At 32.3% G+C, this 18,020-nt stretch overlaps 1 protein-coding gene across 2 annotated transcripts in view; it reads left to right on the forward strand.

Annotated features, from left to right (window-relative positions):
* The window catches only part of CSMD3 (CUB and Sushi multiple domains 3), a 1,273,428-nt gene that overhangs the window by 137,191 nt on the left and 1,118,217 nt on the right, over positions 1 to 18,020 (forward strand). For both annotated transcript variants that reach the window (XM_046025880.1, XM_046025873.1), the window contains exon 2: positions 3,094 to 3,316. In XM_046025880.1, the coding sequence (XP_045881836.1) occupies positions 3,094 to 3,316 (223 nt within the window). The remainder of the gene's footprint in view (positions 1 to 3,093; positions 3,317 to 18,020) is intronic.

Raw genomic sequence — 18,020 nt, forward strand, 5'->3', positions numbered from 1 at the left:
TCTAATATTGCCAAAATTGAAGTTGAAGGTTGAAGGCTTCGTAGCCTGGTGATAGCCAGAAATTTTCACATTTCTTGAGGATAGTTCAGAAGTATCTACCCAAATTTAAAATGAGACACACCCATTTCTGGAATTTTATCCAAGGCATATATCACACAAGTGCACAAGGATATACATCCGAAGTCGTTCTTTGTGCCCCTGAAAACACAAAGACTAAAGCTGTCAATAAGAGATACATTAAATAAATTAAAGTACAGGCAGACCATATACCATACAGCTATGTAGTCAATAAAAAAGAATGTAGGAAAAGTATATATGTAGATCCAAAGTCAGTGATATTTTACACATATACACAAAGACATTCAGAAAATTATGCACAGTATGACTGATTCTCTTTGTAAATATGGAAATATGCATATATCTGCATTTGCTTAGAAATGGCCTAGAGGTGATAAAGCTGATAAAGATGACCAACCTTGTGAAGCATAAGTAAATAAGGGAGAATTTATTTTACTTTTAAGAATTCTGTTTGAGGGGCACGTGGGTGGCTCAGTGGGTTAAAGCCTCTGCCTTCAGCTCAGGTCATGATCCTAGGGTCCTGGGATTGAGCCCCGCATCAGGCTCTCTGCTTAGCGGGGAGCCTGCTCCCCTTTCTCTTTCTCTGCCTCCCTCTCTGCCTGCTTGTGATCTCTGTCAAATAAATAAATCTTAAAAAAAAAAAAAAACAAAACTCTGTTTCTGTTTTGGGGCGGTAGAAACTATAAACCTATTGTTGACAAAATGTACTTTGTTATTATGAATAATGTGATGTTTAATCAAACTTCAGTATAAACAAAAAATGAAAATAAAATGAAGAACACAGACGAGAAAGTTTAAAAATAGGTGTAATTCTTAATCCGCCTCGAGAAACAAAAAAGGAAAGGAACTGAAATGTATGAATCAGCAGGTCGTTAAAGAATTAGTGGCCAGAGCTGAACATGTTATTTTAGGACATATGTCCTTTTTCTAAAGCCATCAGGGTTATGGGGCTTGAGAATATAAAAAAACAGCCCATAGATCAGATTGTAGCTGAAGGGATTCATGCTTGCATTTAGTTATGAAGTTCAAATTGGAAGCTGTTCAGGCAGAAAACTAATAGAAATGGGTGATAGCTAATTAACCTAAGGCTTCAAAGTAATTGCTCTGCAAGAAGCAATTTAAAAGGGACCTTTCTCCTTTTTTATTTTTGAAAATCATAAAATGCCCTATTTGACTTTCGGTGCATGAGCAAAATATATGTATATGCACAAATATTGATTTTTTTTAAACTTCTACTTTATCCAACTTCTTGGTAACTTTTTAAAAGGCCAAAAAGAATCACAAGAACTGTGTTTATATCAATACTGAATATCCCAGGTTTAGGACTTTGCAGTAAAATAGAGATAATCGGAGTAGGTTCCTGAAGTAAATGTGGGTAAGAGGATAAGGTTGTAGTGATTAATTCAGCCCTGAGCCACCCACCTCACCATTGGGGTCATTAGACCCAGCTACTCCAACGCATACAGTTGTTTGGTAGAGAAGTGGATACACTAGCAAAAGCATGGTATTCTTGTGAAAAGAGAGAAGAATGAATATACAACATCCCACGTCATTCTCTGTCTGCCGCAATCTACAACTCTGGCTTCCCGTTCATATTTTTCAAAAATATTCATACCTATCATATACTCATTCCTTCTCAGAGAGGGGAGCCCCATATTTCCTACATTTCTATATCCAGTTCCAAATACAGATGCTTTGGGTAATAAAGTGTTCTTCCCCCCCCCCCCCCCCCCCCCCGGTAGCTCTTATTTCTGACTTAACTGCTTCATGGCCAAAAACTTCATGCACAACCCACAGATCTGGAAATAACACCAATTTCTCAAGAAACATTGTATGTTTTCTAGATGTTTCCAAGAGTCAAGATATCAATAGTTCAGATTTCCCATAGAATTAGAACTCTCACAGAACCATGTAAGTTCCTTTTTTTTTTTTTTTTTTAAGTTTTATTTATTTCTTTAGCAGGAGGAGAGGCAGTGGGAAAAAGACTCCTCAAGCAGACTCCTCACTGAGGGTGGAGCATGACCCTGAGATCATGACCTGGGACAAAAATCAAGAGTTAGACACAACGAACTAAGCCACCTGGGCTCCCTGAGCCATGGAAGTTTTTAAGATGGCTGCTGTCAGGGTGCTTGGGTGGCTCAGTTGGTTAAGCATCTGTGTTCAGCTCAGGTCATGATCCCAGGGCTCTGGGATGGAGCCCCACATTGGGTTCCCTGCTCAGTAGAAAGCCTGCTTCTCCCTCTCCTTCTGCCACTTTCCCTGCTTGTGCTCTCTCTCTGTCTCTCTCTCTCAAATAAAAGAAACCAACAAATGGCTGCTGTCAGTTGTCCAGGATTCAGATTTTCAATATATTTTCTTCCTAACCTTAGGTTTCACTCTGATACAGTTAAAGATTGTGTTTATCCTAGGCCAACTATTCTAGTCAAAGAAAGAATGATAACGTGTATCGGTTTTTTAGATCTGAATCATTTATCCTTCTGGTAGAACGAGGGTGGGAAGGATTTTCCTAAGGCACACTGGCTACATGGTAGAGATATGGACACAAAAAAATTAGCATGTTTTACCAAGAAAAAGTGAAGTTGATTTTTTAAGGCATACCTTAAAAAATCATTTAGTTTTTGTTGTTGTTTATGACTGTCCATGATTAGTTTGGAAACTACTTCGAGGGAAGATACCATGTTCTAAGATTTTGTTTGTTGGATCATGAAACAGATAATGATGTGTGGAGAATTTTACTTCATCAACTATTCTATAATTGTTAACCATAAGATGTTTGGTAGATGGCAAGTTTTTTTTTTTTTTTAAGGATTTTGCTAGTTATTTTGCTAGTTTTTAGGATTGTGCTTATCTTTTTAAGCAAGAAATCTAGATAATTTACCTAGACTTTGCTATTTACAAAATTATGACCACATAGGTCTTAGAAAAACAAAAGGCTTTTTTTCGAAACTATACTGTCTCCTGGATTGTTTGTGCTTTATATAATATTAATGTCTGTTTATTTGTCTTTTGTTTCAGGATTTATTTATACATGTGGTGGAACTTTAAAAGGACTTAATGGCACTATAGAAAGCCCCGGTTTTCCATATGGATATCCGAATGGTGCAAACTGTACATGGGTAATAATAGCAGAAGAACGGAATAGAATACAAATTGTTTTTCAGTCATTTGCTCTAGAAGAAGAATATGACTACTTATCCTTATATGATGGACATCCTCATCCTACAAACTTTAGGACAAGGTTAGTGTGTTTTTTTTTTTTTTTTCCCTTTTTATTTATTTTTTTTTTCAGCGTAACAGTATTCATTCTTTTTGCACAACACCCAGTGCTCCATGCAAAACGTGCCCTCCCCATCACCCACCACCTGTTCCCCCAACCTCCCACCCCTGACCCTTCAAAAAGTGTGTTTTGAATGGAAGAATGGAGGGAAAATATGTTACGGGTAAAAGTTCATTTTACACAGGGAATGTAATGTTTGTGGTACAGTTGTAATAAAGTAATATTCACCATTTAATTTTTATTTATTTGGAATTATGTCATCTCAGGCACAAATTAGCTCAGTACGTTTGACTTCATAATATTAGTATATTAATATTATCTCTCAAAAAAGTGAACATAAATTGAATTATGACCTCTTTAGATTGGTTAAAAGTATGTTTTTTTTAAATACTTATTTTCAGGCTTCCTTATTTATGGGTAATAACTGTTGATAAAGTGAAAGCATACCATGCAATGTGGACACTTAATTTTAATATATAATAATGTACAAAAATATGTAAAAACCAATATTCATATAAAATACATTAATTTTATATATTGTGCATGGTTTAAAAATCTAAATATCTGAAAAGTTGGACCTTTTAGGTCACTAACTGGGAAATTTACATTTCTGTCCATACAAATGAAATTACTTATTTTTAAGCTACCTGATAAAACAGGTGTGAAAATTAGCTGACACCTGCCTATTTAAGTGCTTCTTCAAAATTTCTTCTTGGAATATAGGGTATCTAATTATATGAAAAATTTTCAATGTCTCATCAAAAACTCCTTTTAAATATAAATCAACTCTACTTCAACCAAGTTCAAAATATTACATATTTCATTAAGTCCCAGATTTTTACCAAAGTGTGTAATTTTTTAACTATAGTAAACCATTTTTGAACTTTTAACTCAAAATATTCTAAGCAGATAAACTCTTAAGATTTAAAGACTTGTTACATACTTGGCTATGTTTACACTCAGAATGATAGATAAAAATGTCTGTGTTGTTCCAAACCACATGTTTATGCAAAGAAAAGGTCACTAGATTGTTTAATGTTTATTTGTTTGTTGTTCACTTATGGAGTATTTCTAATTATTTCTTCCCTTACATGAAGTCTTTCAATATCTATCCCTTTAAGTATACAGTAAGGCTGACATGTCTGACAGTGTTATTTCATTATCATGGCCAAGATCATTAAAAGCTGAATGTCTTTTGTTAATGACATATCACAAAGTCAAGATAGAAAACAGATAGCACTATGCACAGGAGAGCGTCTGGGGGGGAAGGTGGGCAGGTATCTGTGTTCACCTGCACACAGGTGATGTATCCAATTATACATACTACAGGCTAAAAAAGAATAGAAAGATAATTCTTAGAGTTTCCACTTGGCTAAAATGATGCATATAAAAGTAAAAGGACAAAACTTTTTGCATATTTTCTTAACAGAAGCAATGTGTGTGATATAACTGACATAAATATAAAAAGGAAATAAAGCACTCAATGCTACCTGGCAGTTTCTAGCTATAAAATCACTGATAGTACGGTTTGCCCAAGTATCTATTCTCTCTAGATCCCCTTGAAAATGAGAAAACGCATTTTTATTTTACCTTTGCTCCTTTTCTTGAAGAAACAATTGTGGCCTCTGGGAAGTTAAAAAACTTTGTCAGACAGGGAAAATCAATTTTTCTTTTCTCCCTTTCTTTTCTAATTTGTAAATGGGAATAATAGCACTTAATTTACAGAGATTCTGTGTGTACTACAATGTAATGAAAGCTCAATAAATCTAATCCTTAGCATTTATTAAGTCCCTGTAATTGACACTACCAAGTATTCTGTATTCATTATATTACTTAACTTCTCAAACAATTTGAAAAGATTCCTATTATTATCATCAAATTTTACAATTTGGGAAAATGAGTCTTACATTACTTGCCCAAGATTAATTTTGTTGAAAGTATCAAGAGGCAGGATCATCACTGCAACCCAGCTTTGTTTCAGTTTAGAGCTTAAGCTTGTAAAAAACAAAACAAAACAAAAAATGAAATAAAATTCATAATATATAATTCATAAATAAGGTATATAATCTCCATGACTTATGTATCAATATATAAATTAAAGCCATTTTTCTTTGACAAAATTTAATGTACAGATAAATAACAAAAATATTTTAAACATGTATAACATAAAAAGATATAAACTGAAAGATAAATTACAAATTTATTCTTGGTATTTGTTTCATGACCTCTCTTCTAATATAAATCTTATATCATTTTGCTCTCGTGTGGATGTATAAGGCATCTATTGGTTTTTATGCTTAAAGAAATCCTGTTGCTAATGTTATAGCTGATTTTAATTAGAAAGACGAGGGAGAAAAAATCTAGTGTGTGACCTACACCTTCTAGACTGTGTTTATATACAAAGTCTGAAGTTGAAACTGCTGCTGGCAGTTTGATTCATTTTTGTGTATGTCTCTTTGACTGTTTTCTTGCTTTTTTCTTCTCTTACATTCTCACTTAATACATGTCCTTATGGTATGTCTGCTGTTCTCTATCTTTTGAAAATTTGATACCTATCTTTTGTTATTTTCCATGAATTCCAATAGCGATTTTTTTAATGGCTTGCTATAACTGTCTTGAAATAAAGCAGAGAAGGTGGTCTGTAGGTCTTGTCATTCTTGCTTGTGTAAGTAGAGGCATATTGGATTTACCAAACACAATTTCATATATTCTCTAAAACTTCAATTTTTGATGATCCTGCTTATTTTCCTGTGAGTTGTTAATTTATTAAATAAAAACTGATAATGGGGGCTGGATGTGGCACTTGCATCAAAACACCCTTAGAGAATTCCTTCATAGTTCCATATTTAGCTTATATCTGATGCTGGTACATTTAAGCAATTTGGTTTACTTGATGCAGGAAAGTCATTCTAAGCTTTATTTTATTTTTTGTGTAAATATTGTAGTTTCTCACTAAAAAAATTATACCAAAAGGTAAAAAAGAATTATAATCTTATGGGACTATATTTACATATTTAGGATCATACTACATATACTATTTATGTTCTTATTTAATCTCTCTACATTGAAATATACATATTTCACATGTGACTAGAATTTGTGTTATCAGATGCTTATATTTAATATAATTAAATATTGTTACCAAAAATGTTACAAGATATTTTTGGGTTTTTTTTTTTCCTTTTAGAAGTAATTCAGATACCAGCAGTAGCTTTAATTCAGATAACCTCAAACCACAATCCCTAGGTGAAAACTATTCCATAAAAACAGCATTTAATTCCAACCTCAGTTGTAGAAATTGACATGAAGAATGCTCAGGACCAGGCAACAGACAAAACAGGTCACGGTATCAAAATGTTCCCATTCACATTTTATTTTACTATTAGAAACAAAGTTCAGTTTTAAGAATGTTTAATTTTCTAAAGAAATATATTCTAAGGTTGTCATTGAAAAAAAGGATGTAGCTATCATAAAGTCATGGTCATAGTGTAGAAATGGCCACAATGTGGATGTTTTCTTTTTTTTTTTTTTAAAGATTTTATTTATTTACTTGACAGAAAGAGATCACAAGTAGGCAGAGAGGCAGGCAGAGAGAGAGAGGGAAGCAGGCCCCCTGTTGAGCAGAGAGCCCGATGCGGGACTCGGTCCCAGGACCCTGAGATCATGACCTGAGCCGAAGGCAGCGGCTTAACCCACTGAGCCACCCAGGCGCCCCTGGATTTTTGTTTTCTTAAATTGCATGAATTTTTATGAATTAATGATGCTATAATGCTAAAGTAAAAGAGGTAAATATCACGCAGGTAAGTGTAAACATATAAAAACTCTTCTTGGGGAAGGCAGGCAATAAAAATAAACAACTGCTGTACAGAAATAGAAATCTATCTGAGGGGGGCAGGTAGTGAGGAGTCTACTATTTTAATTTTTTCAAATTTAACCAAGATAATTCACATAGAACATTGTTTAAGGCATACAACATGACAACTTGATATATATATATATATATAGTTTTATGTTTTATATATGTTTTATATACTTGAAAGTTGCTAAGAGAACAAATCAGATTCTCACCACACATATGGAAATTATGTGAGCTGATACAGGTGTTATCCTTACTGCAGCAATCATATATATATGTATATGTATGTACGTATGTACATATGTATATATGTGTATACATATGATTACAATCATATGTATTTATATGTGTGTATATATGTACATATGCATATGTGTGCATATATATGTATATACACATAAATCTGATTTGTATATATAATATACACTATATATATATACTATTCTGTGTATATATAGAATCTTATTTGTTCTCTTAGCAGCTTTCAAGTATATAAACATAGTATTGTTAACTATAATCACTATGACCTACATTAGATGTCTAAGACTTTTCATCTTATAACTAAAAACTTGTAATATTTGACCAACATCTCCCCATATTCCCAACCTTCAGCCACTGGCAACACCATTCTACTCAGCTCATTCTACTCTACTCATTCTACTCTACTTTCTTCACCATTATTCTGAGTTTGGCTTTTTTAGAATCCACATATAAGTGATATCTAGGACTAGTGGCTGATTTATCATCTATCAATGGACACTTAGGTTGTTTCCATCTCTTAACTATTGTAAATAAAGCTACAACAAACACGAGAGTGTAGATATTTCTTCAAGATAGTGACTTCATTTCCTTTGCACATGTCCGCAGAAGTGGAATGCTAGATCATTTGGTAGTTGTATTTTGAATTTTTTAAAGAATATCCAATGTTTTCCATGGTGGCTGAACAAATTTACAATTCCATCTCCAGCGCACAAGTGTTCCTTTTCATTGATATCCTCACTAATACCTGTTATCTCCCTCTCTCTCTCTTTTTTAATAATAATCATTCTAACAGGTATGAGGTAATATCTCATTGTAATATGGATTTCTAGTTCTCTGATGATTAGTGATGTCAAGTAAAGCAACTTTTAACTTACCTATTGAGCACTTGTGTGACTTCTTAGGAAAAATGTTTAATCAGGTCCTCTGTCCATTTTTAATTGGATTATTTGTGGTATAAGACAGGGATCAAATTCATTCTTTTGCATATGTTTATCCAGTCTTCCCAGCACAATTTATTAAAAAAAATATTCTTTCCCCATTGGCTATTTTTGGCTTACTCATCACGTATTAGTTGACTATGTGTGTGTATTGGGGAGGGGGGTGTTTCTTCCTTGGCTCTCTATTCTGTTCCATTGGTCTAATTTGTTTTTTGCCAGTACAATATTGTTTTGGTGACTTAGCTTTGTAATGTACTTTGAAATCAGGAAATGTGACGCCTCCAACTTTGTTCTTCTTACTTCAACTTTTTTCTTCTCACAGTTCTTCTTACTGGATTGCTTTGGCAATTCGGGGCCTTTTGTGGGTTTCATATACATTTTAGGAATGATTTTCCTATTTCTGTAAAAAAATGCCACTGGAATTTTGAAAAGAACTACATTGACTCCACAGATAATTTTGGGTTAATTATAATTATTAATCATCATAACTGTTGCATCAATTAGTAACCAATTATAATTATTGATTTTAATAATATTAATCCTTTCTTATCCATTACCAAGGAATAACTTTCCATTTATTTGTGTCTTTATTTTTTTCATCAAAGATTTTTTTTTTTCAGTGTAAAAGTCTTTCACTTACATGGTTAAATTGATTTCAAAGCATTTCATTGTTTTCAGTGCTATTATAAGGGTATTGTTTCCTTTATTTCTGGTTCATTTTAAGGATATAAATATGCAACTGATTTTTGTATTTTTGTTGTTGTTGCTTGCAACTTTACTGAATTAGTTTTTTACTTCTAACAGGGTGTTATTGTCTTTACGATTTTCCATATGTAAGATCATATCACATGCAAAGACAAGTTTACATTTTCCTTTTGCATTTCAATGCCTTTTATTTAAGTTTCTTACCTGTTTGCTTTGGGTAGGACTTCCAATACTATATTGAATATGAGTAGTGAGTAGTCAGCAACCTGTCTTGTTCCACATCGTAGAGGAAAACTTTTCAGACCTTCATCATGGAATATGATGTTAGCTGTGGGGTCATCCCGTATGGACTTTATTATATTGAGTTATGTTCTTCCAGTATCTAATTTATTAAGAATGTTTATCACAGGTAGATGTGAATTTTTGTCAAATGGATTTTCATCTATTGAAATAATCATGTAATTTTATTTTTCATTATATTAATGTGATGTATAACACTGATTAATTTGTATATATTGAAACATCTTTGCATCCAAAGGTAAATCCCACAATTGCGGCTTTCAATGTGCTGTTGACTTTAGTTTGCTAGCATTTTGTTGAAATTTCTGCATCTATATTCATCAAGGATGTTAGCTTGTAGTTTTCTTGTGTTGTCCTTACCTGGCTTTGGTATTATGGTAATGGCAGCCTCATAAAATTTGGAAGAGTTCCTTCTCTTCAATATTTTGAAAGAGTTTTAAAAGGCTGGACTTTAATTCTTAATATGTTTGGTAGAATTCACCAGTGAAACCATCTGTTTATGGGCTTTTATTTGTTCAGAGAGAAAGAAAGGTCAGTTGGAGCATCTGTAGGTGAGGTACCCCTGGCAGCTCAGGGGGAAGGCTTCATAATGGAATCCATGATATTGTAAGTAGATCCTGTAGCAGTATGAAGCCCTCTGAGAGCCATAAATTCCAATCTCCCAACTGGCCTCTGTCTCCCAGTATTCTGGGTGGGATGAAAAAGAAATGGGTCTCTCTGGCAGCATCTTATACAGCTGGGAAACCTGACTGTCATTCATAAATTCTCACTTACCCCCATGAGAGAAATCAAGGGGTAAGAAGGCTCATCTGTGTCATCTTGAGGAATGAATGACAAAGGTAAAGTGAAACTCTTCCCTCTTCCTCTTATCCACTTTGATGCATCCAGTCTTAAATTTTTTTTCCTCCAATGATGAACTGGAACATCTTGTTGGACTCCTGGACTTCTACAAAGGGTCTCTCATTCATGAACAGTTGTCTACTCAGTATTCTTTAGGGGAAGATGGGAGAAAACTTTTATTCCACTATGGTGATATTACACAAATTTGAAGTTTCAAATGTTGTGGTCAAAGCCGGTTGTGTAGAACCAGTGAGAGTTTGGATGAAAAATGGAAGCGAGAGATTTCCAAGGAAAAGGAATAACCAGGGCAAACTTCCTAATTGTGGATCATGCATGTGAAGATGAGTATACAATGAGGCCTGAGAACTGATGCAATAGGGCAAGTCTATCCAAGACTGAATTTATTTTTTTTGCATTTTATTTATTTATTTATTTTATTTATTTTTAATAAACATATAGTGTATTTTTATCCCCAGGGTACAGGTCTGTGAATCGCCAGGTTTACACACTTTACAGCACTCACTTGAGTATGGATGTAACATGACCTAACTTGTGTCACCACAAACATAGTCAACTTTTGTCCTGTACAACGTTGCTAGGCCTTGGATCCAACAATTCAGCCTGTGCTACTTTAGTCACGCTGAAGGCCCTACCCCAACCCATGGTACTATTTCAGTGTGGGGAAAAGAGACCCATTTTGAAATACATTCACAAGAAGGAGGTCCTTTTGCAATTTCTACCACCAGTAAGGTTATATTTTGCAGTTCCCATAAGCCATGACCTGTTTTATTTTAGAATCTGAAAAGATCACTTAAGCTATTCTGTGGAAAACAGACTCTGTCAACAACTAACAAAAAGTTACCATTTATTGATATAGTCAATTCTGTGAGAGAAGTAGATATGAGATGAGTAACAAAAGTTACATAATATGCAACATCATTATATGTAATTCTATTCCATTTCATCCTAAGGAAAAGTTATTTTATATGAAAATGTGAATTTTTTATATTTAATGGCAGTAAATAATAAAAAATATTGAGAAAATTAAAATATCTAACATAGTATAACTTCTCAAAATTTATTTCTACAAACTTAATTTCCTTATCATTATAAAGCTTAATCAAAATATATAAAGGTTGCAAGATGTGACACTATGAATACATTTTCTATGATCCAAAGATATATCAAATAAAATAAATATTTAAATAATTATCAAAGAAAATTATTTTCAAGATATATAAAACAAAAAGTCATGAGGTACTTAATATAAATAACTTAAAAATATGAAAAGTATAGTCATATGAATGGAAATATGCAAAAATATGCACAGGGACTTCACAAAAGAAAAATGTTAAATTGATAATGTAAAATAAGAAACTAATAAAAATAAATCTTGGTAGCTATCAAAAAAAAACAAAAGTAGCAATGTAATATTTTTCAAATATAAAACTAAGACCTAAACAATTGTAAACACTATTGGCGAAGATATTTAGGTACTTTGTTGCATGAGTAATGGGAATATCAATCTATGTACTGTTTCTGAAGGACTACAACAGTAATAACTAATAATTAAGGTTATTACTTATCATGTCAATCAATCAAATGTCTCCATCTCCAAATTAGACACAGAATTTGCTTTGCTGTTTTGTTGAAGGTAGCAATATTATGAGTGTTTTTATGATAGAGACCAATGAAGAAAATGCAGCAATTAGATAACAAATCTTATAAGAATTTTTATGGATAGAGAAAGGTTTCACAATATATTACTGGCTAGAATAAAAAAACAGACTTTAAAACAGCATGCATAATAATATAGGATAGCTTGTGCATTTGTGACTGTGTTTGTTTAGGAACTGAAATATTCACTCCAAAATGACAGTTGTGGTTATGGTGACGGGGCTATGAGGATTATTTTCCCCTTTTTTACTAGTCTTTGAATTTTAAGATTTTTTACCTTGGATACCCAGAGACATTAGAAAAAATTAATTTTCTGGATCCTTTATATCTATTCCAAATTTCAAGTATATTTTTCTGACATATATTACTTAGAGACTTAGGATTTAAGAACATCATTTTATTTTTTTTAATTAATTTATTTTCAGCATAACAGTATTTATTGTTTTTGCACCACACCCAGTGCTCCATGCAATACATCATTTTAAATATGAGTCTTGACTAAGTCCACTCTCAGTAAATTAGACCTTCAAATAATCAAAACCATATCAGAAAACTTTATTTTTGAAATTTTCAAATTCGCCATCTAAGTTCACACTCTTGATAATATAAAGGGATTGTGAAAAACAAAACTAATTTTTTTTTTTAAAGATTTTATTTATTTGTCAGAGAGAGAGAGAGGAGCGAGAGTGAGCATAAGCAGACAGAGTGGCAGGCAGAGGCAGAGGGAGAAGCAGGCTCCCCGCCGAGCAAGGAGCCCGATGTGGGACTCGATCCCAGGATGCTGGGATCATGACCTGAGCTGAAGGCAGCTGCTTAACCAACTGAGCCACCCAGGTGTCCCAAAACAAAACTAATTTTTAAAGTTAAACAATTTGACATCTCAATAATTATGTGAGTCTATCAAAATCATTTTTTTTTTCTAAACAGTATTTTATTTTCCTGGTAATGGCCTTAAGTCAATAGAGACAAACTTTAAGCATGCACATTTATATATGAACATCTTGCTATCTCTGTTGACTAAATAGACAACATTGAATTATACTTTGAATTAAGTTAATATATGTTAGATCAAAACTTTATTTATAATTGGGGCATTAATTTTCTATAGCTCAATATTCAGATCTTAAGTGTACAATTATAGTTTTGATAAAATATGTATAAACTCATGTAACATCCCTATGAACCTACATATATTTTCATCATTCCAGAAAGTCCTATCCTAATTCCTTTCCAGTCCATCCCCACACTTTGGAAGGAACCAGTGTACTAATTTGCTTTGCCAGGGATTAGTTTTCCCCTTCTATATTTATATTCATAGAAATTGAAGGCTACAAATTGTACTTTTTGTGTTTAATCTTTTTTACTAAGCATATTATTTTTGAGACTCATACACACTGCTCTGTCAACAGTTTATTCCTTTATATTGTGGAGTAACATTTCATCCCATGAATTACTTTTCTGTTAAAATAAAGTTTGCATTTTTTTAAGTTTGGAGGTATTCTGAATGAATATGCAATTGATATTCCCTTCATGTCTTTCTGTGGATGCATTTTCATTTGTCTAGATAAGTACCTAGTAGAATTGTTGGATTATTGGGTAAATCTTTGTTTAATATCACAAAATACTCCCAAATAGATTTTCAACGTGTTTTCACTACTTTTTATTCTTTTTTTAAAGTCTCTTTTTTAAAAAGATTTATTTATTGGAGATAGAAAGCAAGAGTTGGGGGAAGGGTAGAAGGAGAGGGAGAAAGATGATCCTTAAGCAGACTTCCTATTGAGCCTGGAGCCTGAGGACGCTAAGTCTGATGACCCGTGAGATCATGACCTGAGCCGAAACAAAAGTCAGCTGCTTAAGTGACTGAGCCAAACAGGTGCCCCAAGCCCTATTTTATATTCTGCCATTATTGTGTAAGAATTCTGATTGCTCCACATCACTGACAACATTTGAGGTTGACAATCTCATTGTGTTTTTATTTTGCATTTCTGTGATGACTAATGCTATTAAGCACTTTTCTTTGGTACTTATAGAGCATTTATTGATATAGCTTATGAAGTATCTGTTCAAACTTTTTGTCTATTTTTAATTGGGTTGCTTGATTTGTCTTGATATTATTGAACTGTGTCTTTATTCAATCCTTATACCATTTTTTTTTGACAAATATATACATTGCAAATGTGTTTTTCCTATCTTTAATTTTCTTTTAATTTTGTTACACATCTTTTGATGAGCTAAAATTTTTAATTTTGAAGAAGTCCAATTTATTAGTTTTAAAATTTGTTAGTCCTTTCTAGTCTGATAAATAGTTACTTATCCAAAGATGGAAAAAGATACTCGTACATTTTCTTCTGAAACTTAGGAATATTATCTTTTATATTTAGATCTATGATAATCCCTGAAAGTGTGAAGAAGTCTATGTTCATTTTACCCTCTGTGGTATTATAGTGAGTAAGAATTAAGATGGCCTACATATTAAGAAATCCTGGAACTGACAGTTCAACAATTATATTGGATTGAATTTTACTGCACACAGTTACAATGAAGCATATTTCAAGTAGCTTTTAAAAATGACTACTTAATCAACTAAATTTTGCTAGAGAAAGCTCTATCTTATTTTTCTTAGTTCTATCATAAAACTACCCCTTGTTGTTGATTTTTTTTTACTTTGTGACTAGCCATAATCTATATATACTCCCTTGGTTATAGTTAAAAAAATATATACTTCATTCTCTGGCTAAATTTTCTGAACGTTATTCTTTTATTGTTACCGATTTTTTTTTCAGTATTTTTTTCAGTATTTTTTTTTCAGTAATGTGAGGGATAAATACAATAGATGTAATACATCTTATCACAGTGTCTTGTTTAATTTTACAAACTCACTGGATTTTTGACATAACCCTAGAATCCACAATCCTAAGGGACATAATGAAGGAATGCTAGTTAGAATGAATAGAGAATGAGCCATAGCTTGAGTTCCCATTTGTACAACTGGTGGACTTTTCCTCTTTCAAAAAATGTTGGCAGTGTCCCCATAAATGTTCCTGAGCAACAACTATAGTTTTCTTCTTACATGATTAATTTTGTGTCTGTTTTACTCTCTTTTGCTCACTTAATTTCCCATGTAACTTCTTAACAGTCATGTTAAAATCCCTCCTGTTCCCAATTGCTTCTCTTTATACTGCAATGCAATGATCTGCCTCCTTTCCTGTAAGTGTAATATTGAGGTAGAGAAGAACTTTCCCACAAAAAAAATTATTAGGAAATATCTAAATGACTTGTTAGACCACAGAAACAAATGGACATAGGGTATACTTTTACGGCACTGCACCTTTGATTTAACTCTACTCCGAAGTCCCCACCTGAAGGCTGTCAGGTTTGATTGAGATGGTAAGACCTAACCCAATCTGTTGACTTGGAAGACACCCCCCTTCAGGTTAGAACAAGTCCTTGTATCCTGATTATCTATCTTGTATAATAAAATGTTTGTGAAATACAGAGGCTCTAAGTGCTTGACCCATTGGCATAGATGACTTGTGTGTGTTGTATGAATGGTACGTGTAAATCGCATGTGATATTAACTGTTTACTCAATACATAAAGAGAAGCAATACTAGGTTTTATTTATGTATAATATTAATGAGATCTGCAAATGGCAACAGGATTTTGCTTACTATTAATACAACTATGTCCTTGGTGATAGAGATAGCCCTGTATAAAAAATACAGACATCATAGAACACAGAAATTGAGGGTAGGAGTGGGCTTTTCTATGAACACGTTTGAAAAGGATGTTATATTGTGGTTAGTACCCTCCTCTCTAATGGTTTAATTTACTAAAGACTTACGGCATCACCATAGGACATGTAAGTGAGTTAGGAAAAAAAAAACCAATTAAAATTTTGATGTACCTTAGGCAGTTAATGACTCTTCTCATTCTATATCATTTCTCACTTTGGAGCATTCAAATTAATGATTGGATAGATCTCAAGGACAGTCAGGATTTCTAGAACTTTTTGTCAACATAAAAGAGTCTTTCAAATCTGAGTAAGGCAAGGATTCAGGAGTAAACACAATCATTTGTTGTTTATACCAGGCATATTGCCAAAAGGAATTGAGGTTGCTTTGAGTGAAGAAACAGACTAAATTAAACCATTAAAACAGGGGTTAAATCATAAAACAAAAGATGTCAACAAGCAAATTTAAACACTTTGTTCTATGAATTATATTTATTCAATCTTTTATAGCAAATCGGTGAAAGGTTTACTGCCATTAGCTTGCTTTCCGGAATACAGCAGATATTTTAAAAGCAAACTATACACGGTGTTATAAGTCACTAACTAGTGATATTTGTTTTGAAAGTCACTTACTCTCCATAACATTTTTTTCATCTGTAAAATGGAATAATCAAAATACGGGTTTTTCTCACAGAAAGCAACTAGATGTTCTTATAAATATAAATGTTTTGAGTAACAGAAAATTTCATATAGTAATCTAAAACCCCAAACAGAATTTTAAAATCAGGCATCCCAGATGAACTCTTTTTGAATTCATCTAAATTTGTTAATATATGATAGTCTAAGGGATGCTACAAATACTCTACATCTATTAAAATGGATCATTTTTCTGAATATACTATGTCAGGCTATATATATACAATTATCCTAATATCATTTCAGAAATTCTTCCCAATATGCCTACTACACAGATGAGAAAAGTAATTTTCGGAAAGATCAATAATTTCTTTAAAATCATAAAATTAGATTTTCAAGACACAGAAGTCTGAATCTCAATGGCACAACTCATTAGTTACATTTATTTTATTTCTATTATTTTTATTTTATTATTTTTATATTTTATTATTACATTTATTATTAGTTACATTTACATTTCAACTATACATTTTAACTATACCATTTTTAGAATGATTGATTAGGTATACTGTAAACTAGAAAACCACTGAATCAGATAACTTTTAATGACCACTTATTTTACATTTTACTAAATGCAAACTGAAAGGTCAAGAGCATTAAAGGACCCATACTTATATCAGAGTCTACTTTAAAAAAATCACCTATTTGTCATTACGAGATGACATGTAGCCAAAGATCTATTTTTGTCACAAAAATTATTGTATATAGAAGAAGTAAATATTCCTTTATAAATGTTTAAAGTTTGGTGTTCTTAAGATAGTAGAAGATATTGAGCCGACATAGAAAAATAATTAAATTTATCAACATAAAAACTAAATAACTGATTAAGTGCATGACCATGCGTGGGTGTTTTAGAAATCCTGAAGTCTTTTCAATTGTATTGTAAATGATATATTTAAAAAGTCATAAGTTAACTATGTATAAATTCAAAAATGGTATTTAAAAATTCTTGATTTGATTTTATAAAATATAATAATACTAATTTGTATAAAGGTTGGGAAGATAAAAATTAAATTCAAGTATTCAAGAAATGTACATGATCATTTTCTAAATAATATTCCTCAGAAAATGCAGATTTAAAAGATTAATCTTGGAAAATAGAAGGGATCATAAACTTGTACACATACACACAACAAACATAAAGACTTTATAAAATCAGTGGCAAAATCCAGTGATTAAATATTGTTATCATTAACCTATATTAAAATTAATGCATTGTGTTTATATGCTTCTTTCTTGAGGTATTTGAAAATCAAAACAAAATTTCAGAATCCTTCTGTATATGTGAAACTCTGGTAGACAGAAGGACTAAAAACTGCATAGAAGAATATGGAACTTGTCAGAACAGCTACCAATATATATGTGGTAATTTTTTTAAATGCATGAACCAATCATAGCTGCCCCATTTCATTCATTCTTAAAATAATATTTTCTGGTTACAAAAGTCAAATTATTTTTGGATACAAAATATCCCAAATTATTTTGGGAATGCTAGAAAATACTCAACCCCCCCCCAAAAAAAGTAATATTAATATAATCCACTGCTCACCAGATCTACTGGGATATTGGTACTAAGTTACCATTTAATAGGTCAGTTTCACTTCACATGAATGTCCTGTATACTCTCTTTTAAAAATATTTTTGTACATAAAAATACATA

This window comes from Meles meles, chromosome 1 (assembly GCF_922984935.1).
Source record: "Meles meles chromosome 1, mMelMel3.1 paternal haplotype, whole genome shotgun sequence".
Taxonomy (NCBI): domain Eukaryota; kingdom Metazoa; phylum Chordata; class Mammalia; order Carnivora; family Mustelidae; genus Meles; species Meles meles.